The 22,661-nt window shown below is 38.9% G+C and overlaps 4 protein-coding genes across 4 annotated transcripts; 3 read left to right on the forward strand and 1 right to left on the reverse strand.

Moving 5' to 3' along the window:
- Positions 1-3,941: 3,941 nt before the first annotated feature.
- Positions 3,942-6,343, forward strand: LOC126583715 (amino acid transporter AVT1I-like). The gene is made up of 3 exons (XM_050248221.1): positions 3,942-4,440; positions 4,954-5,561; positions 5,643-6,343. Exons 1-3 carry the CDS (start codon positions 4,260-4,262, stop codon positions 6,156-6,158), a joined length of 1,305 nt encoding a protein of 434 aa, XP_050104178.1. The 5' UTR covers positions 3,942-4,259; the 3' UTR covers positions 6,159-6,343.
- A 146-nt stretch (positions 6,344-6,489) lies between these two features.
- Positions 6,490-11,687, reverse strand: LOC126583716 (ATP-dependent zinc metalloprotease FTSH 6, chloroplastic-like). The gene is made up of 6 exons (XM_050248222.1): positions 10,908-11,687; positions 9,700-10,240; positions 9,281-9,594; positions 8,926-9,166; positions 8,470-8,787; positions 6,490-8,008 (listed from the first exon to the last, which is right to left on the reverse strand). Exons 1-6 carry the CDS (start codon positions 11,516-11,518, stop codon positions 6,554-6,556), a joined length of 3,480 nt encoding a protein of 1,159 aa, XP_050104179.1. The 5' UTR covers positions 11,519-11,687; the 3' UTR covers positions 6,490-6,553.
- A 931-nt stretch (positions 11,688-12,618) lies between these two features.
- On the forward strand, positions 12,619-13,584 carry LOC126583717 (protein DMP8-like). Its single transcript, XM_050248223.1, has one exon. The coding sequence runs from the start codon at positions 12,663-12,665 to the stop codon at positions 13,368-13,370; it is 708 nt and encodes a 235-aa protein (XP_050104180.1). The 5' UTR covers positions 12,619-12,662; the 3' UTR covers positions 13,371-13,584.
- A 4,013-nt stretch (positions 13,585-17,597) lies between these two features.
- Positions 17,598-22,267, forward strand: LOC126583718 (granule-bound starch synthase 2, chloroplastic/amyloplastic-like). Its single transcript, XM_050248224.1, has 8 exons — positions 17,598-18,399; positions 18,524-19,070; positions 19,144-19,208; positions 19,423-19,500; positions 19,599-19,709; positions 20,525-20,569; positions 20,676-20,849; positions 21,097-22,267. The coding sequence occupies exons 1-8, from the start codon at positions 18,043-18,045 to the stop codon at positions 22,051-22,053; spliced, it is 2,334 nt and encodes a 777-aa protein (XP_050104181.1). The 5' UTR covers positions 17,598-18,042; the 3' UTR covers positions 22,054-22,267.
- The last annotated feature ends 394 nt before the right edge of the window (positions 22,268-22,661 follow it).

The following is a 22,661-nucleotide window of genomic DNA, read 5'->3' on the forward strand; positions in this document are numbered from 1 at the left end:
TTTAATTCAATTGGAGTAATGGTCCCTCAACTAAAAATACATTACCATTGATCCCTCAACTTATCAAAATGTACAGCTATGGTCTCTCAACTAAAAATTCATTACCATTGGTCCCTCAACTTTAATTCAACTAGATAAATGATGATCTCTTAACTTTAACCCAATTGTAGCAATGGTCATTCCAACATAACTCGTTTTGACAATTTTTTTTGACGTGGTTGACGAAAATGATCATAATTACACACTTTGATGAGTTGAGGGACCCTAATTATATAAATGGTTATTCCAACATAACTTATTTTGACAAAATTTTGACGAAATTGATGAAAATGACTATAGCTACACATTTTGATAAGTAGAGGAACCAATGATAATGAATTTTTAGTTGAGGGATCAGTGCTTCAATTTGATTAAAGTTGAAGGACCATTGCTACAATTTACTCTCTTTTCTTTGTCTATTTATGTGTGTCTCTCTGGGTCATGGAGGCAGAAACCATGATGGGTTTCTCCCACATAAAAGCAAAACAAATTACAGGACGATGACATGTCAGGGAAGGCTGGTTCTGAATCTGAATATGGCCACCAATCGAGTACCTCATTTTGCATGGCTTTCTTTAATCGACTAAATGCCTTGTCAAGTACTTTCTTCGTGCCGTTAGAATGTAAGAATCGAACTCAAAATTAATAAGTAATGTGATCGAGATGATGTAAGGCTCTAATTCATTTTTGCGTTCAAAACCTTGGTTGGTTAGGGTTTATCTTTTGGGTAAAGATTTGAACACAACCATTTTCCTTTTATGCCTAATTCTATTATTTGATTCTCTTTTAATTTTTTTCAATCGAACAATCATAAATAAATATAAATGTGCAGAAAGAAAACAAAAATGTAGAAATCTTTCTTCTTTGTTTTTAGCCTAATTTTTAATACCCTCTAATTAAAATAACATCTCCTTTGCATTGGGAATCCTGACCCCTTTTGATTTGAAAATCCACAAACTGAGTGAACTGATACGAAATTTGCATGAGCCGTGCTTTGATTTCTTTAGTGTGCAATTCTCCCATTTACTAATTCAAAGCAGTTCATGCAGCATGTCAAATTAAATATACCCTATTTTGATTTCTTCTTCTTAAATCTGATGAGACTTCTGACCTAATCCATTTATTAATCAAAAAGCAGTGCAACAGCAGACCAATCATATCTGTCAATCCAAATCACATGTATCATGTGTAGGCAGATTCACCATCCCACTTTAAGGCTTTTTATACCCTAAGAGCAAGTCCACCTCTAAAGACTTTATGCCAGCATCCAGCGCATTTATCCACTCAAGTGAACAGTAATAAACCCCAGTGAACAGTAATAGGCCAAAGCATCTCCACCCTTTAAAATACGCTGGCACCCAGCCTATCTAATATTATATTATTTTATTCATATCAATTAATATTTTATCATTTAATTTATTTTTTATTTTTTTTTTCTTGCTTTCCCTCTCCGGTCCTTTCTTTCTCTCTCCCTCTCTTTCTATCTATTTTCTCTCCCTCTCTCTTTTTTCCAGCTCACTCCCGTGAGCTCTCCTTCTTCTTCCTCTTCAAAATCTTCAACAAATCAAACACAAAATATCTCTGCAATCAATGAAGCCGAGAGCTTGAGCTCTCCTCAGATCTTTCTCCCCTAGATCTCTCTACAATATCTCTGCAATCAATGGTTGTTTCATGAATTGAATCCCACAAACCCCAAATGGAGGTTGAAAATTAAATGGGTTTTTAATTTTCTGGGTGAAATCTCCATCGACGGCCCCAATTCTCTCGACCATCCGGCGTCGGAGAGGGCGTCGAAGGCCCCCAAACGCCATCCCCACCGCCCTTTGCTCTGAATCCTACAAATTGGCCTTCTTCAAAACCTCCTTGACCCGACCTGGCGCGGAAAAAAAAAAAAAGGTGGCTGATGTCACGCTGGCGTCAGATAGGCCGGTCTCTGGGTCTGTCAAGAATGAGCTGGTTTGTTGCCTGGCTTGGGTTGGGTGCCAGGCAATTGGGCGGGCTAAAGTGAATTGACAGGGTGCCAACCTGATTTTTTGGCTGGGTGCTGGGCAAATCCACCTCCGGTGGAACTGCTCTAAGAGCAACTCCACCGTGGGAGTCCTCCCCCAAATAATAATACACTATGCTATCCACTCAATGAATAGTAACTACCATAAATGAACAGTAACCATCTTTTGCATCTCCACCGTTGCACTTCAATAACCCTGGCAATAGGCAATAAAATATTAGTTTTTTTTCTAAATAATACAAAATAATTTTATTTGTAATTTCGAATATGATTTATAATTTGTACAATTTTCTATTAAAAAATTATTTTTATTATTTCTTTTCACATGGTGCAGCACACCATTCCAAAACCTTTTTTTAATTATTATTTTCTTCTTTTCACATGGTGCCAACGCACCATTTTTTTCTTTCTTTTTCTCCAGCTCAGCCACACCCGGTTTTCAACCCGTCTCCCCCCGCCCCCAACACACCAATCCCTCCTCGCCTCTCTTCCTCCATCTTCACCATCCCACCCACCTCAGCCTCCATCAACGGTCCCGATCTCTGGTGACCCATCTCTGCCACTCATCTCTGCCATTTTTTTGTGCCATTTTTCAAGCTCAGCAGTTCCCACACCTCAGCCACCCATCTTTGCCATTTGTCTGTGGGTGTTCATCACCTCAGCGACGAACTCCGGCGAGAGCCGTTGAGTTCGAAGCCTGGGTTTTAGTTTTTTTTTTTAATTTATTTTTATTTTACTTTATTTTTATTAATATTTTATATTATGGCTGACGTCGCCTTACGTCAGATCCACCTTGAGCTCTCGGGCTGGCAATTCCCCACGGGCCTGGCGCTTAGGCCTCCCCTGTCCCTCGGGCTCCCAATGCTGGAGTGTGTCACTCGAGCTCTCGGGCCCTGTTTGGTCCACTGTCCCCCGAGCAAACTCCCACGGTGGAGTTGCTCTAACATCACGAGGCTACATATTTAAGAATATAACTGCTCTCCTTTTCATCGTTTTGTTTTTGGAGTCGATAACTCGTATAATCATATATTATAGAGAATTTTAATGAAAAACTTATGGTACTGTTCACTTTAACGAAAAATCATATTTTTACACTAAAAAGTCAATTATGGTACTATTCATTTTACCCTTTATTTTGTCTTTATCATTAAAACTCAAAGTTTTCAAGTCATTTTCATTAGTTTTCCTTATATTATATGAAGAGCATACATTATTAATGGTCCCTAGGATTTTGGCTTCGACTCAACAATTTTAAAAGTACTCAACAACTTTATTTTGTGGTAAATACTTACTCGACAACTTTGCTTATGTTATTTTCACCTTGTTAGTCTAATGGTAGCTTAACCTCATATGAGAGAGGGGTTGTGATTTTCATGTTCTCGTTTTTTCTATTTGCACTCCTCTTTTGTATTTTTAGATTCTCTTTGATTTTTTTCAATCTAAACACTAAAAAATAAAAAGGAGTGAATATAAAGAATAATGAAGTGCGAAAATCACTACTCGAACTATTTAAATGTTCGGAGAGTAAATAGACAAATACTATCTGCCTATTTTAATTTTTGGAGTCAATAACTGCGCATAAGTTATACTTATAACCGTATTTTATATGAAGAGCATGGACTGTCAATGGTCCCCAGGATTTCGGCCTTTTAAACGATTTTGAAATTACCCAACAACTTTTTTTGTGGTAAATAATTACTCAACAACTTTGGTTATGTTTTTTCTATGAATAATATACAAAATATGGAGCAGATGCTGTTTTGTTGTGTTCGTATTTTAGTTACTCAAGTTTCAAAGATAAGTCCCTCTCAGTGTTATTATTTTGTTTTTTTGCCTGTATTAATGTACTGTCATCTTCTGTATGTATGTATGTATGTGTCATAGAACACTGCATTTTTTTCTGGGAAAAAAGCTGGCTCCTACAATTGTGCAAAAATTCAAAAATATAAATAGTAGTTTTGCAGCATTGAGTCGACTCGTCGTCGCATTCGTTCCTGCTCCCAAACCTAATGAATCTTAATTAGGACAAAACAAAAACAGTGTGCAGTTTGAAACCTTTTTTAAGTATTTTTAAACACTACATACTACCAAATTTACATATATACATCATCACCAGCCTTACATATAATATATGTCTGGATTCATTCTTGTTCTTCCCTTCTAGTTCTTTTGACACCTCTCTCTCTCTCTCTCTCTCTCTCTCTCTCTCTCAATGGATGCTGATTCTTCAGAAAAGTCATCATCCTTGAGCTTGCCTCTAATCCTTGGTGAGGAGCAACATGAGCAAGCTGGAAGCAAGGTAGAAGAAAAACTAGAGTCGAGCTTTCATCACCAAACTACAGCCACAACCTCCTTCCTCAAAACCTGTTTTAATGGGCTCAATGCTCTCTCAGGTAATTATCTACTTCTCAGATTGATTTTTTTTAAGAAAGCTTAATTAAGTTACGAACTTATCATCTTCTCAACCTTTTTGGTGTTTCTTGCTAGAATTTCTTGCCTCTTCATTCTGCACACAACAAAAGTTAGTTATGAACAAATTATTATGTTATTTTCACATTGTTAGCCTAATGGTAGCCTAACCTCATGTGAGAGACGGGTAGTGATTTTCACACTCTCGTTTCTTCTGTTTGAGCTTCTCCTCTTTCTTCTGTCACTATATTCTCCTTTGATTTATTCGACCTAAACGCGGGAAAACGAAGAGGAGTTGATATGAAAAAATAGTGAAGTACGAAAATCGCTACCCGGGGCTATATATAATCTAGTTCATGTGGAACCATGAATTCTGATCTGTGTATGATTTCATATTGTTACATTTGCATTTAAAATGTTCTTCACTTCTAGCTCAGGAGAGTACGAGATTTTAATATCGAAAATTGTGCTTTTTTTTTTTTTTTTTGGGTTTTCAGGAGTAGGGATACTGTCAGTTCCTTATGCACTAGCATCAGGAGGATGGCTAAGCTTGATCTTCCTTTTCTTAATCGCGGCTTCAGCCTTCTACTCGGGCTTGTTAATCCAGAGATGCATGGATGTGGATTCTGATATCAGAACTTATCCGGACATAGGTGAGCGCGCATTCGGGAAGAAGGGAAGAGTTCTGCTGTCGATTTTCATGAATGTAGAACTCTACTTCGTTGCAACAGGGTTCCTAATTTTAGAAGGAGATAACTTACACAACTTATTTCCCGGCGTGGAATTAGACGTGGCTGGATTAAGAATTGGCGGAGAACAGTGCTTCATAATTGTTGTTGCCCTCATTATTCTGCCAACAGTTTGGTTAGATAACCTGAGCCTTCTTTCTTATGTGTCTGCAAGTGGAGTTTTAGCATCTGCCATCATCCTCGGTTCGATTTTGTGGACTGGTGCTTTTGAAGGAATCGGATTTCATCAAGAGGGCACACCACTGAAGTGGAATGGAATCCCTACCGCTGTTAGCTTGTATGCCTTTTGTTACTGCGCACATCCGGTGTTCCCTACCCTCTACACTTCAATGAAAAACAAACGTCAGTTCTCCAATGTAAGTAAAAACTTGTTACCAAGTGACATTCATGCTATTTTGTTGCAGCATATTTATCAATCCGCTGTTTCTTTGTTGCAGGTTCTTCTCCTATGCTTCATCTTGTGCACCATCTGTTATGCATCAATGGCAGTTTTCGGGTACCTAATGTTTGGATCTACGGTTCAATCGCAGATAACTTTAAATCTCCCAACTCACAAAATTAGCTCAAAAGTCGCGATATACACCACGCTGGTCAATCCGATATCCAAATATGCTTTGATGGTTACACCAGTTGTAAATGCTGCAAAGAAGAAGTTTCCGAGTCACTACAACAAAAGACTCATCGGCATGTTAGCCAGCACCACCTTGGTGATCAGCACCGTTGTAGTAGCTTTGGCTATTCCATTTTTCGCTTATCTCATGTCTCTTGTCGGAGCTTTTCTGAGTGTAACAGCATCGATTATATTGCCGTGCTTTTGCTACCTTAAAATTTCAGGTATTTATCGACGCCTTGGATGTGAGATGTTGATTATAGGGCTTATTTTAGTACTGAGTGCTGCAGTTGTTGTATTTGGCACTTACACATCTCTAGTAGAAATAATAGGGCACCTGTAAACGGATTCTCTTTGTGGTCAATATATTTGTTTCGGTAGCAGTTTTCTCGTTCGTTCTTTCTTTCGGGCTACTGTATGTGCAATCTGCATAGTATGGGAAAACAGAGGCTCATTGTCGGAGGGGTCAAGGATTTGTAAACTTCCTGTTTTTAGTTATTGAAACTACAGATGCTTCTTTTTCTTCCATTTTCTTTGGGATTGAAAATGCTTCTCGAAGGAGTTCATTTTATTAACGATCACATACTAACAACGAGGACCCTTTTCGGAATGTAATGAATTCCATTACGACTGAAATACAGAGTTTCTTGAATCCTAGAAATCACAATTCGGGCTTGCAGAGTAAATTCACTGATAATGAATTTTGAATAAAAGAGGTTACATGACAATTGATTTTGATTACATGTTAACTAACTTCATGTGCAAGCTCAATACATCTAGTAAGTGGTAGATAGTCTCGTAACCAGCTTGGGAATCATAGCCGGAAAAGAACTTATGGACAGACCCGCCTAACTCAATGCAACTCTCCCCCGCCATCTTCTTCATCCGTCTTTCTTTCATAACCTTCCTCAAATTTGCGGCTTTCTCCCACATCCCAACTTCAGCATACATGTTTGCGACCATCACAAGATTCCCACCCCTTTTCGGCTCTAATTCAAGCAGCTTCTCTCTTACTTTGTTTCCTACCCCTTCATTGTCCTTAGCACTATGAGTAGTGCATGCACTAAGCAATGTCCTCCATACAATGGGATCGGGGTCAAGGGGCATGCTCTTCATGAAGCTATAGGCCTCGTTGAGACGGCCAGCACGACCTAAGATATCCACCATAGCACCATAGTGTACCATCATGGGTTTAATCCCATGTACATGTTCCATATCATTGAAGTATCGGTAGCCATCTTCTACCAGTCCAGCATGGCTACAAGCACAGAGAACCCCAAGAAAGGTGACATAATTTGGGCGTACTGACGAGCTCAGCATCTTCCGGAAAATTTCAAGGGCTTCCTTGGCAAACCCATGCTGTGCTAACCCTAGAATCATGGCACTCCACGTCCACACATTCCGCGTCTCCATCTTATTGAAAACTATCCTAGCATAACCCAAATCCCCAGACTTTGCATACATGTCCACAAGTGCAGTACCCAACTGACAATTCAAAGCCAACCCTCTTTCAATCACTTGGGAATGAACCCATCTCCCAATGCTCAAGTTCCCAAGCTCCGAGGACGCATTCAACACTACCACCATTGTAGTCTCGTCTGGCTCAAACCCACAACCCCGCATCTTCATAAAGTACTCAATTCCCTCATCCAACCAAAAATTCTCAACGCAAGCGGTTATAATTGCATTCCAGGAAACAACACTTCTCTCAGACATTTCATCGAACACTTTCCGCGCATCTTTAATGTTCTTACACTCCCCATAAAAATGAACCAGATTGTTCTGAACATAAACATCACAGTCCAACCCACACTTCACGACTCCCACATGCACTTGCCTCCCTTCTTTCAACGCGGCGGCCGAAGCGCAGGACTTGATCAGGAAAGGGAAGGTGAGCTGGTTGGGTCGAACGCCGCGGGCGAGCATTGCTCGAAAGACCCAGATGGCCTCTCGGGGCGAGTCGCTGGAGGCGCAGCCACGGATGAGGAAGTTCCATGAAGACGGCGGGGAAGACTCAGAGTGGTCTAGGAGGTTTCGGGCGTAGGCGAAGTTTTTGGCGGGAGACGAGGCGCAGAAGCGGATGAGTTGGGTGAGGAGAAAGTGGTTGTTTTGAAAGCCGGAGACTTGGATTTGGGCGTGGATCTGAGAGAGGTGTTTGAAGGTGGAGCACCGGCTGAGGAGATGGAGACATTGCTCCTTCTTGGAGCCAAAGTTTGAATTACAGTTGTTGGCGGTTGGGTTTGGAAGCCGAACCATGCACTTGGGTTATGGGGATTGGATTGGATTGGATTGGATTTGGGGAGAAGTCTCGGCACGTAACAAAGTAGTAAAAAAAACAAAGTAGTAAAACAGAGTGACTTAACCACACGTTTGTTGAAAAAGGTTAGTACGTGCTTAATTGTTAATTTCGGGCTGGTACTCTTTGGAAATACTTTTTTAGAAAGTACTTTTCCTAAAAAAAGTTTGTTACGAGCATGAGAAATTCAAATTCGAATATATAGACATAGTAGTATGTTATATTTAATGTAACTCTATCCACGTCTACAAATGTATCCAAAAGTTACTGAGTGATTTACATTATTTACAAGTATGTGATAGCAAAAAGTTTGTACATGTATGGTGATATATGCCTAGGCTTCAATCATCGCCCTTACTGATTTCCTATCCAACTTTGCCATAGAAGTATCTGTGAATTCAGAAAGAATTGCTCTGAATTCATCTCCTGTGAGAATCTCCTTTTCCAAAAGCACTTCTACTAACTTATCAATGGCCTCCCTGTTGTTCCTCACATGCTTCTTAGCCATCTCATATGCGTTTTCAATTATCTGTCTCACTGACAAATCAATGTCCTCCGCCAGCTTCTCAGACATGCTGTTTCTTGCCAGCATCCTCAGCACGACATCGCTGTTTTGTGTTGCCGGATCTATCAGCGCCCAGGGTCCAATCTCCGACATCCCAAACATTGTCACCATCTGCAAAGAATGGCAAACTTGTAAACTTTCTCTAGTACTTTTTGGTACATAGTTCTTGACATTTAAGATTGGGAAGTGATTTTCACACTCTCGTTTTCTCATTCTACACTTGCGTTAATTAAAGTATTATGTATTTACCTGTCTTGCTATCTGTGTGACTTGTTGCAAGTCTCCTGCTGCACCAGTTGTTATTTCTGGTTCCCCAAAAATCACCTCTTCTGCTGCCCTACCTCCTAGACCTCCAACTATTCTAGCAAATAGTTGTTGCTTAGAAACAAGAGTAGGATCTTCGCCTGGTATGAACCATGTCAAACCGCGTGCTTGGCCTCGAGGAATCAAGGAGACCTTCTGCACTGGATCGTGGCCGGGAGTCAGTGTCCTGCAGTTCACAAAGAATACATAACATTTAGTTCAAAAGGCTTGAAAAAAGTTGCTGTATTACTGACCTAACCTACGTTTGCGACAGCTAAATGAAGAATGAATGCAAACTTACGCACAAATAGCGTGGCCAACTTCATGATAAGCCACAAGAACTCGGCTCTTCCCATCAGTCATTTTTGTGCCTTCCATCCCTGCCACAATTCGATCAATCGAGTCATCGATTTCCTTCATTGTTATCTGATTTTTGCCTCTCCTACCAGCAAGAATGGCAGCTTCATTCATGAGGTTTGCAAGGTCTGCACCGCTGAATCCAGGAGTTCTCATGGCAATAACACTCAGAGAAACATCCTTATCAAGCCTCTTATTGCTGCTGTGAACTTTTAGTATCTCTTCTCTTCCCCTTATATCCGGTAATCCAACGCTAACCTGCCCGAGAAACACGACAAAATTAACCCGGTTTTCGAATACCAGTCACAGCTCAAAAACTTAAGAAAGTTGGAAAGCTTGGAACACAAGTAACAGCTAGCTTACCTGCCTGTCGAATCTGCCAGCCCTAAGCAAAGCAGAATCAAGAATTTCAGGGCGGTTTGTGGCGGCGATGACAATCACTCCACTGTTCCCACTAAACCCATCCATTTCAGTGAGCAGCTGATTCAGAGTTTGCTCCCTCTCATCATTTCCGCCGCCGATTCCTGTGCCTCTCTGCCTCCCCACAGCATCTATCTCGTCAATGAAAACCAGGCACGGAGAATTCGCCTTCGCCTTGTTGAACAAATCTCTAACCCTAGAAGCTCCTACTCCCACAAACATCTCAATGAACTCTGACCCTGACAGAGAGAAAAAAGGCACCCCCGCTTCACCTGCAATGGCCTTGGCCAGCAGTGTCTTTCCGGTCCCTGGCGGCCCCACAAGAAGAACCCCTTTGGGAATTCTTGCTCCAACTGCAGAAAACTTTTCTGGGTTTTTCAGGAATTCAACGATCTCTTGGAAATCTTGCTTTGCTTCATCGACTCCGGCCACATCATCAAATGTCACCCCTGTATTGGGCTCCATCTGAAACTTGGCTGTGCTCCTGTTGCTCCATATAATATAAGAGTACGTAAATCATGTCAAGTATTCAGTTCAATCAAATCATGAACGTTAAACACCCTAACTTACAGTGGTGGAGATGAGTGTGCCCTTGCACCACAACATGGGTTATCATCATGTCGGCTTCCTAATCTAACATCTAATCGAACAATTTTATCGTTTGACAAAAAGATTAAAAAAAAATGTAAAGACGTTTGTTCTTTATTATTGATGTGTTATCAATAATGTGGCAATATCATCATCGTCAACGAAACGTATCAACATGGAGTCGATACGTTCTTCAACAATATTGTACAATAGAGAACTTTTGTGCATTCCTTAATAAAGAACATATGTCATTCATACAGAATTTCGGCCTTGACTTAATATGAAGTACAAAATATATGCCAAGTATTTAGCAATGCAACCTAAACTTAGTCCGTTGTTTTGATTTGCCTTCTAAACTATTAATTTCGTCCGTTCAAATGACAAAAACAAATTAAAAGTTGCCTTCTAAATTATTAATGTCGTCCATTCAAATGATAAAAACAAATTAAAATTCGAGAGAGCAAATCGAAAGAAGTTCATTACTTAAAGGTGCACTGCTAAAGTTTTTCCGGAAAATTAAAACTAGCTAATGCCATATATGAGATAGTTGGTAAATTGTATACCTTCCAAGTCCAAAAGGCAAGTTGGGGCCTCCTGGCACGTTTGAAGAACTACTCCTCAACAGCAATGTCCCGAGCAGGATCAAAGGAAAAGCAAAATTTCCCAACAAATCCAGCACTGCTGGCAACCAATTAACCTCCATTGGATGAGCTGCAAAATCTACGTTCTTCTGTCTCATTTTCCTCAGCAGCTCCGGTGGCAGTCCAGGCAACTGAATCTTAACCCTCTGGACTTTTTCCAACGCCGGATTAAAAATCTCGGCGATCGCGACGGTGCCGTTCTCAAACAAGTCCACCTTCTTCACAGCGTCTTGGTCCAAGTATTCCAAGAACCTGGAGTATGACATTCTGCTCGAAGTCGACGCGGCCGGGCTCTCTGGCTCTGGCTCTGCTTTTGCAGGGTTAGAAACAGAGAGGGGTCCTGCAGCTCCTAACAGGGTCAGTCCCAGTGAAGTGGAATTTAACAGCGACCTTCTGGTAGATTTGAAGTTTGAGGGAGTTTTGTGACATGGGTTCTGTTTTTTAGGGTTTTTGGGGAGTTGGGTGTCCTTTGAAATGTCCTGGGATTTGCAGAGTGGAGAGAGGGAGATTGAGAGGCAGAGAGCAGGTGACATGTTCTTAGGTGAAATTGCTCGATTATGGTCTGTTTGCTACGCAGGACTGGATTGGACTGGACTGTTTTGTGATTGGAGTGCGTCGATCGTTTGAGCAAGTTTAGAGTGGAAGAGTGGTTTAATATGGGAGGCATTGGAGGTTTCTAGCACTTCCAATTTGTCATGTCTCTTCCAGTTTTCTGTTTGATTCATGAAACGTCGAGAAGTCTGTACAAACTTGATGTGCAAGATCAATACGTAATCACAGTGAAAAAAATTGGTGACCTAGAAAATTTATGAAGACGACATGAAATTTTGAAGTCTTACCATCATCTCTCAGCCGCACACTTGGAATGGAGTGGTACATTTGGTAATCAACATCAGCATAGTATTGGGTCCAAATTAATCATGCATAATCGTGGGTCCAAATTAATCAAGAAACTCTTAAATTTGGAGGGTGCAGTCTAAACTTCACTCATATCGAATAAACTCTTAAATTTTGGCTAAAATTGCTAGACTTCAACAATATTTTCCAATGATCAGTTAAAATATCGACAAACTGCGATATTTCTTGTAAGTTTCATTTTAAATTAGAGAAATTTCTACTGGAGCAGGTGCTATCCGAGAATGATTTGGATTTGCAAATCACCCTTTTTAGAAAATTTCCATCATTTTGTATCGAAAACAATATATATTAATATTGATATTTCTACAAATTTACATATCAATATTTTCACCGATATAGATATTTCAAACATTGATTATACTAAAATAATCTAATCGTTCATACATGATTAACATGTCAATTTTTTTTCACTATAAACAATTATAGAGATGGGGAATCAAATTCAGATACCTCGACTATAATAACCCTTGTGTGTTGCATGCTTTGCTTCCAAAGAGAATATATCTAATAAGTAACTAGAGAAAAAAAATGTTTTGTAAATTGTTTGAATTATTTTTCAGAAAGAAAAAAAAAAGATTTTGAACAGTTATATAAACCAGTTATCATTTCACCAATAACCGTTGATAACTACCTAAATTTGAATTTAAACTAGTGACAAAGCCTCTATATAAATGTAATTGAAAAACCGTTTGAAAATTAAAATCCATATCCAGAATACCAATTGATCGAATTTGCCCAAAGAGAAGAACAACTACAAAAATGGACCAAAAAAGCGATGGAGTTGGAATCAAAATCTATAACAATGCAGTCTACGGGGACCCGCACGACGACGAGTCCGCCAAGTCACCACCAAAGCCGCCGCCAACTTCTTCTTCATCTCACCCTCTGCCTTTGCTCCGACTGAACCCGGACCACTTACACGGCCGCAAACGCCGTGCCGTTGCGAAAGGGGTCCAGAAAACCCTATCCAAGACCTCAATGCTGGCCAACTTTCTCCCCACAGGCACTCTCTTAACCTTTGAAATGGTGCTCCCCGCTATCTACAGAACGGGAGAGTGCACGGGCGTCACCACTATGATGACACTCGTGCTCCTTGGCATGTGCACCCTCTCATGCTTCTTCTTCCACTTCACGGACAGTTTCCGTGGTCCTGACGGGAAGTTGTACTACGGATTCGTGACGCCGAAAGGACTAGCGGTATTTAAACCGGGCCTGGGGGTGGAGGTGCCGAAGGAGGAGAGGTACAAATTGGGGCTGTCAGACTTCGTTCACGCCATTATGTCTGTCATGGTGTTTGTGGCGATCGCGTTTTCGGACCGGCGCGTGACGGACTGTTTGTTTCCGGGGCACGAGAAGGATATGGATGAAGTTATGGAGAGTTTCCCGTTGATGGTGGGGATCGTGTGCAGTGGCTTGTTTCTTGTGTTTCCGAGTACTCGCTACGGGATTGGCTGCATGGCTGCGTGAATGAAGCATGCAGACGCGTAATTCAAGATACAATTTATTTGTTTTATTAATTAATGATGTTTGTGTTTCTGTAAGTTGTATTAATATGTTTTATTGTATGTGTTTTTATATGTTAATATTGATATGTTGTATCATGCTTCACTTTGACAATGAGTCTGTCTGAGTACTAGTATATCAAGTTGCAAATTTTATGATATATATGTGTGTATGTATATATATCTAGATAGATATGTGATACTACTTTTTTTTACACAATTTTTATTCAAGTTTTTGTGGAGCCTATATTATAATGTATTTTAATATTTCGAACCATCTATTTTTTAGGTTTCTTTCAAAGATCATGTCTACAAAAAATACTCAAATCTGAAACCATATGACCGTTTCAATCGATCACTAATCATATATTTATCTAATGACCTAAGTCATGAGCATGAGTTGATTTCTTCTCTCCTAATATTGCTTGAATCTTCTTTTCCATTTGCAAAGGATAATCATAATAATAATCATATATAACATGTGTAATCAAGAATTTGCCTAATCAGTATATATATAACATATGCTGTAACCATTATCTTGCCTAATTGCCAGATTCATTCAAAATAATCATTAATATACCTTCTAAAAATTTGTGTATATATTTGGACAATCGAACATATGTAGTTTCTCATCCAAATTAAGGTGGATTAGTTTTAGATACAGAACCCACCCATCAATTATATTCTTGTTAATTATTTGTTAATATTTTTGGAAAATGGCCAGCGTCAATAAAATTGTATTTTGCATGGCGATCGTACTGTTTATAACTGTAGTAATACGACAATGAAAGCTCAAGCAACTACTCGGCTCTCTAGCCTCCCATATCCATATGTCTATCTCAACGACACCAGGCTGTCTTCCTTCGCCAAGGCCGCCGTTGCCAGTATGTAATTAACAAGTTTAATTAATCCCCAATAGTAATTTAATTATTAATTAGTTATGTACTATACACAGTTAATCGACTTAATTTTGTTTGTTGAATAACATGTTGTAGAATGTGAAGGGAGATGTGTATGCTGCCCGCGTGTGTATGAACCCAAGCCCTATTGCTTTGAGTGTTGCGATCATACAGGCACTGCCCCAACGCCGACCTCTGCTTTGCAGTATTATGCATAATCCTACTGCTCTCAAGACTATGAAGAGTGAAGGCTGCCTATAACTTTTTGATTAATTAGTCAATAAATGGTGTAACTTCAATCATATAATCATCGGGATAAAACATATGTATTAATTTTAAGGCTTATTTTTAGCTATGATACATATAGTATTCATCAAATCTCACTTTATCATCTACACTTTGTATTGTCTCATTTTACCACCTGCACTTTTTCTTTGTATCCCACATATCTTCTACACTTTCTATTGTGTAACTTTTAACATCTGCAGTTTTTCTTAATGTCTCACTTTACTCTATTCCGTCAATTAAGTTAAAAAAAATTGTTAATTGTATTGATGTGACATGAACAATTTAGTCTTTTCAACTAATTTTGTTGTGTGGCATGTGACATGACATGCTAGCGGAACCCTTGGGTAATAGGAGGTGAGTTAAAATCAAACTAGGTCTTGATTTCTCTAGATTAAGACAAAAATATAAGAATAGAAGGTTGAAATATAAAAAAGAGTGTTGAATTTCAATACTTCGTGAATCAATTTAAAGTTTTCAAATCATTTTGTATAGATTTTTTGGGTTTTGTCATGAGAATCTCGACCTTTATCACTTTCCTCTTCTTTATTTTTCTTAATTTGAAAAAATCAAACCCTGATTTGAGGTTAACCCATATTCCTGCATTCATGAGTCTTACTAACATGGTTGAAAAAACAAAATTGTCCTTGCCACATTAGCACAATTAACAGATCTTTTTAACTTAATTGAGCGAATATGGTAAGGTGAGACACTAAGGAAGAGTGCAAGTGTTAAAGTGAAACAATATAGAGTGTAGGGGGCAAAGTGTGACACAATAATTAAAAAAAAAGTGCAAGCGGTAGAGTAAGTTAATATAGAGTGTAAAGGCTGAAGTGAGATCTGACGAAAAGTAAAAGTGTAAAATATAAGCCTAATTTTGAAATGAAAGTTTGGATTTTGTTGTCTTTTAAGTATGAAATTTTACTTCTTTGGTTTGCATTTGTTGCAACTTGCAACATTATGCAAAGTGCGTAAACGGGATATGGCAATTGGTAGTAGCTAGGACCCTAGGAAAAGAAAGGTCAACCCCCGTCCATTATATGTAAGGTTGGTCACAGTTTAGTTTGGTTCGGTAGTAACCCAATTATTTAACAGTAGATTACGATCGGTTTGATTTCGATTTGAATAAAATGGGCATATCAACAAAACAAAACCGGATTTATCCAATAATGATTCGATTTAATAGTTTATGTTCCGTGTGTGCATGAACTCGCGTAAATTTTTGTTTTAGTATTACATTTACCATCTATTTGTACCATCATTTGTATCATTTTTCTAATAGAGATAAGGTCCGCTAACGTATGTGGATTCTATCTTTATTAGAAAAATAATGCAAATATATGATAAGAATAACATTTTTCCTCATCTCATAGCCTTCAGAGGCCAATACATTACTTTATGGCATGCTTAGAAATTCTACCAGTTGTACCAATTCATTTCAACTTTCTAAACAAAGAGATTAACTAAAGCATTTTCAAGTTTAAAAAGCAAAAAGGTATAAAGAAATTGATTACAAAACAACTTGATTGTTCAAGATTGGAAAAAGTAGAAGAAAGTTGCCTTTTAAATTTAAAGAAATAGATAGAAAAGTTCTTATAATTTCATAATTAAAAAAACTAACAAACTCCTTTGATAAATTTTTTATCCTAACATGTTAAATTATTCGACAAATTTCAATCATCAACCTTTTAATTCTCGAAAAGCTCTACATCATGTCTAAATTCAGATTCTTTCGATATTTCACAGTTCGAACAACCCAATCATTTAACAGAGCGAAAGAGATCTAAATTCTTAATTTGTATGTGATAAGTTAATAAAATGAGAAAAATGATCCAAATTTCTCATTGGTCCACCCAAAACTGCGAAATCTGTTAGATGACCTTGATTCCTCGTATCTCCCAAAACCAAAATGACACTACAACTTTTCATGGTGTCAAAGTCGGTGGCAGCAGACTAGAAATAAAACAACTTTTCATGGTGTCATAGTCAAAGCGAAAAATGTGGCAGCAGATTAGAGATAAAACAAAATGAATGAGAAGCATCTTCGGATTCTCTTTATGTGGAGCTTATGAATCTTTAAATTATGTCTGTTTATTATACATCGTGTGATTCGTTTTCGTCAGATACTATTCATATTAATTTCAAATAAAAATATTTAAAATAATTTATGATCGCACGATGTACGATGAACAAGTATGATTTGAGGATCCTTAAAATCATCACAAAGAGGATCTAGAGAGGATCCTCATTCAAACAAAATGAAAGCCAAACGTGAAATTCGTTTGTGAAGTGTTTTTTGATGATTGAAAGTACTTTTTGAGGAATATTTTTGGGTTTCAAAATCACTTAAAATGTTTTTTTTTTCAAGAAGCACCAGTTATGTGTTTTTTATAAGAAGCACTTCAAATGCTTTTCCAAAATTAACTTGTATTTTTACTAAAAATCAGTTCCAAAGCGCTTTCAGTTAAACAAGTATAATTTTAAATAGAATATCACTTTGTTGAATAAGAGAAGTGATTTTCACATTTTTTTTCATACAATTTTCTGTTGTGCTATTAAATTCAGTATATCATTTGACAAAGAAAAAAATCAATATATCAAAGAAAATATAAAACAACAAACATGGAGTCCAACCATAAACTATCACATTATGCGGTCTGCAAAATATAGGGTTTGTTTGGAGATTCTTTTGAAATAATTAAAGAGCTTTCAGATTGCTAAAAGCGCTTTTGACCTTGTATGGCAGAAATTTTCTCGGTTCAAAAACACTTAAAGTATTTTCTGAAAGAAGCACCTGTAGTGTATTTCTTTCAGGAAACACTTCAAATATTTTTTTCATATAGCACTTGCATTTTTATTAAAAAACCAATGTGCGTTTAATAGAAACGCTTTCATTGAAAGTGTTGAAAGCTCTTTTGAGCAAAAGTGCTTTTAAATAAGCAATTCCAAACGAAATTATAGTTCAAATAGATGGTATTTCTAGTACCAGAAGTATGTACAAATTTTCTTCACATCGTCACCATAACTCGAGGAAGCCCAGGCCCACACAGAACCCGAGTCTCTGGCAGAAGAATCACAGTTCAGTACGGAGTCTGTGTTTGTGGTCGCACTATCATCCAAAACTCTTGGCGATGCTCCTTTCTTCCCCAAATTTTCATCAGCAAATTTGAGCCTTATTTCCCCTTCTTCTGTGGGACCCATCTCAACGATTGTGCTCTTGCTTCTTCTCTCTGTGTCCATGGTTTCTCTTTCTCCCGTTTCAGTTTCGCCTCCAATTCCTCCTCATTGTTCACTCCGGCGTCGTTTATCCACCATTTCCTCAATTGGGTTTGTTTCTGATTAAATTTCCTCAACTGGGATTGCTTTATTTTCATCCGAATCATCTCAGTGTGCTGTATCCGGTCTCTGAGCTCCTGCTAGTTCGCTGAGGCATTTCATCGAACACATTGTCTCATGGCTTCCATTGGGTCTCTGCATTTTATCATGGGGACCAAGACTGATAGCTCTGTGCTCGTTCACAGCAGTACTAATCCCCGGCTCAGATTCCCATTCTTCACGAATCGGCCAAGAAGCTCCATTGAAGTTAGTGGGATCAATGCTTCTGCAAATGGGTCTGCAGGAGCTGCGCGAATGTGCAGAGGACGGAATAGTTGGTGCACAAGAGGGAAACTTTGGAGGATTAAGCCGCTGAGAGCGATCCGAAAGAGCTCGGCGGAAGGTGAGGACGCGGGCGAGCCGGAGGACGCGCTTCAGGCCACCATTGAAAAGAGCAAGAAGGTTCTTGCTGTGCAAAGAGAACTACTACAACAGGTAATTTCAGAAATACTCTCTTTTGTTATGAAAGTAATTAATTTTAGGCCAAAAGATTGCATCTTTTGTGTTTTTAGGAATTAAGGAGAGTTGAAATTAGAATTAGCAAATTTGGGTTTTGCAGATTTCTGAAAGAAGGAAATTGGTATCTTCTATACAAAATAGTGATATAAGCCAAGAAGAAGGGGAAGCTTCTTTTGAACAAGGGAATGAATCGTTTTCGAATGCGGAAAGTTCTTCAAGTAGTGTTGATAAAAGTGTTGACCAAATTGGCAGCATTGTTTTGAGCAGCTATGAGCATTCAACTGAAGAAAAGGATTTTGAAACCGTGCCTTCTGCTCTTAGTGGAGGGCTTGATGAAATAGAAAAGGATCATGGAGATGCTTTACCGTTTGATAAGTCTCCCAGTGAACTAGAGTCCAGTAACCATGTGGGTAAGGATAGTTCCAAGACAGAGTGGTCTGATGGTTTGCCAACTTTTCTTACTAACCCTGAGTCGTCTATGCTAAAAGATGACGAGCTTATTGATTTGAAAGAAACAAGTGAAGAGGAGGTCAGTGATGGGGCAACTGGTTTTACGAGTGAGGACGTAAAGCCCCCTCCTTTGGCTGGGCCTAATGTCATGAATGTCATATTGGTAGCTGCAGAATGTGCTCCATGGTCGAAAACAGGTAATGTTTCGTAAGCCCAGAATGCGAGATGTCAATGTCCTTTATAAAGACTGAAAATGAAGAATTCTTTTAGGTGGGCTTGGAGATGTTGCTGGGGCTTTACCAAAGGCTTTGGCTCGGCGTGGACACAGGGTCATGGTAATGCTTTTCTCTTTTATAATTTGAAACTTCTTTCCCAAGTTTTGTTTTTCAGTAATTTCATGGACAATGAGCTGGGAATATAATGAAATGTTAGGCATGGGGATCAAGTCAAACTGACATTTCCAGCATGCATGTTTTATAGACCTCCCATTTGATTTACAATTCTATGGCTGCTAAACCCATACTCTCTCTCTCTCTCTCTCTCTCATAGGTTGTGGCACCTCGCTACGGTGATTATGCGGAACCCCAAGATTCAGGAGTTCGGAAAGCATATAAAGTTGATGGCCAGGTGTGCAGCATCTGCAGCATTTGATTGTTACTAATATTCTAAGTTCTGAATTAGATACATTTTAACTGCTCGTCATCTAAAAATAACTTACTTTGCAGTATATGGAAGTAGCATATTTCCATGCCTATATTGATGGTGTAGATTTTGTCTTCATTGAATCTGCTGTGTTCCGTCACATGGAGCACAATATATATGGAGGAAAGCGTGAGGTAAGATATTTGTTCTCATTTTAGCTTCAATTGCTTCTCAAGAGGGATAAACAATGTTCGTCTTATTTAGATTTATTAGATTACTTTTGCTATGCTATGCAGCAGATTTATCATTAGAGACTAGCATTGAAGAACCACTACCAATTAAAAGAATGGCTCTGACTTAATGACACCTTTTTCTCCTGAAAAAATCTATCAGCTATGTCATTTGTACCCCTTGTTAACAAAGATTTGTTTGCTATTTGTTAATTATTGTATCAGGATACAGATATGTAAAGTTTGTCTTGATGGGACTTGGATGGGCTTAGTTTCTTAAGCGAAAACAAAGTTTAGGTTGGGTTTCGGATTTTAAATTAGGCCTCGTCTAGCCTGGTGCAGCTCAGTATTTATTTCTTAAAATATATTTTTCAAGAATCGGTTAGAGGAGGAGGGGGAGGGCGTCAGGTAGTTGACAGCCGGCACTCCGTTTTCACGTCGAGTCCCTATGGTTAGAATTGATTAGGACTTGCTCATACACACTCAAATCTTAATCTATTTGTGATTAGAAATGAGAAAGCAACTAAAACTAGATAACTTTGTGCATGAAAATTTACAAGATAGGCAGCAGTGGCTTCACAGATAACCAAATAAATAAATTGAGCCTAAGCGGCATCTCAACCTTGATGGTGCTCCTTGTGTGATACTTGCTGATTACATTGTTGATTTTGGGTATCATCGATTTAAAATTATAAACTCCTTTTGCAATATGGATCACTGTTGTTTTGCATGCCATTTTAATGCAAATTGAGTTACTTTTCTTTGGTTTTATGGTGCAGGATATTTTAAAACGCCTGGTGTTATTTTGCAAGGCAGCAGTTGAGGTACACCACCTCACCTCTTTGCATAGAGTCAAATTAGCAAATGCTCTTTTCCATTTTAACTGCTAAGACGTGATTAAAAAAAAATAAAAATAAAAACTGGTTGCAGGTCCCTTGGCTTGTCCCCTGTGGCGGTGTTTGCTATGGTGATGGAAACTTGGCTTTCATTGCAAATGATTGGCATACTGCATTGTTGCCGGTGTATTTGAAGGCATATTATCGGGACAATGGTTTAATGATATATACAAGATCCATCCTTGTAATCCATAACATAGCTCACCAGGTTTGTTCCTTTGATAAAGTTCATTTAACTGAAACTTATTTTCAAGTCATTGTATTGTCTGGTGGAAACTCGAGCTTAATTTGCATTGTAGGTTAGAAAATAAGCTGAAACTTTGTCATTCAATTGTTAACTGCAATATTCTGGCTATCAAGTAAGTCCAGAACACCATAAGTTGTTTCAAAGGTTTTGCATGTCATCGTAGTATAAAGAATTGTTTGCATGGATTATAAGTGTTAAGTTTATCCAGGGTCGGGGGCCAGTAGCTGATTTCTCCTTCGTTGATCTTCCGGGACACTACCTGGACCTTTTCAAAATGTATGACCCTATTGGAGGCGAGCACTTCAATATCTTTGCAGCTGGTCTAAAGACAGCAGACCGTGTGGTTACTGTGAGTCATGGATATGCGTGGGAGCTTAAAACGGTTGACGGTGGTTGGGGATTGCACGGGATCATAAATGAGAATGACTGGAAATTCAGAGGCATTGTTAATGGAATTGACACAGAAGACTGGAATCCACAGTATGATGTTTTCTTGAAATCAGATGGTTACACGAACTACTCCCTGGAAACACTTAAGACTGGCAAGGCTCAGTGTAAGGCAGCCTTACAGAAGGAACTGGGTTTACCAGTCCGTGAGGATGTCCCCGTAATTGGTTTCATTGGGAGGCTGGATCACCAGAAGGGTGTTGATCTCATAGCAGAGGCAATTCCTTGGATGATGGGTCAGGATGTGCAACTAATCATGTTAGGCTCTGGCAGACCTGACCTGGAAGAGATGCTAAGGGCATTTGAACATCAACACCGAGACAAGGTCAGGGGATGGGTTGGGTTTTCTGTACAAACGGCTCACAGGATAACTGCCGGTGCAGACATTTTGCTCATGCCATCAAGATTTGAGCCGTGTGGATTGAACCAACTATACGCTATGAACTATGGGACAATTCCAGTTGTTCATGCTGTTGGTGGACTAAGAGATACCGTGCATCCTTTCAATCCGTACGAGGAGTCAGGACTTGGGTGGACATTTGACAGCGCTGAGGTCGGTAAGCTAATCCATGCATTAGGGAACTGCTTCTATACGTATCGAGACTACAAGCAGAGCTGGGAAGGAATCCAGAGACGAGGGATGATGCAAGACCTGAGCTGGGATCATGCTGCTCAGAACTATGAGGAGGTTCTTGTTGCTGCAAAGTACCAATGGTGAGCTATTGCTGCTTGACGGCCACAAGTTCTTTCTAAGTACTTCATCGATCCACCGCGGTTCTGTTAGGGAAGTAACTACGGTAGTTGTTACTGTGTAAATATTGTTCAGACTCCTCCCATCTCTCTTTTTTTTCTTCTAATAAATCACACAGTTGCTCGTACTCAGTCCGGCACGCGAAAGTGAAAAGAATGATAGCTGTTTCTCTTGTTTTTAATCAGTACTGCTTATTTTTGCTATTGAAAAGCTTCTTCTAATCTAATCTAAACTGCGTGAAAGGGTTTCAAACTTTGGGTTGCCGACGGAAACACTTTGTCTTTGGCAAACTTGGCTACGCCTAAATCTACAAAAGTTTTGCCTTGCGTAGCCTCGGCCATTTATCTGATCAACCATTGATGATGATTAAAACTAATATAGCATAACTCAATACATTAGGAATACAAATTAAATTTGTGAAGAACTAATGAAAAGAGCTTGAAAACTTTGAGTTTTAACAATAAAGACAAAATAAAAAGTAACCTGAATAGTATCAGGTTTGACTTTTTAGTGTAAAAATATGATTTTTTATTAAAATAAACAGTACCACGGGCTTTTCTTTAAAACTCCCCTAA

The sequence above is a fragment of the Malus sylvestris genome, chromosome 9 (genome assembly GCF_916048215.2).
Source record: "Malus sylvestris chromosome 9, drMalSylv7.2, whole genome shotgun sequence".
Lineage (NCBI taxonomy): Eukaryota > Viridiplantae > Streptophyta > Magnoliopsida > Rosales > Rosaceae > Malus > Malus sylvestris.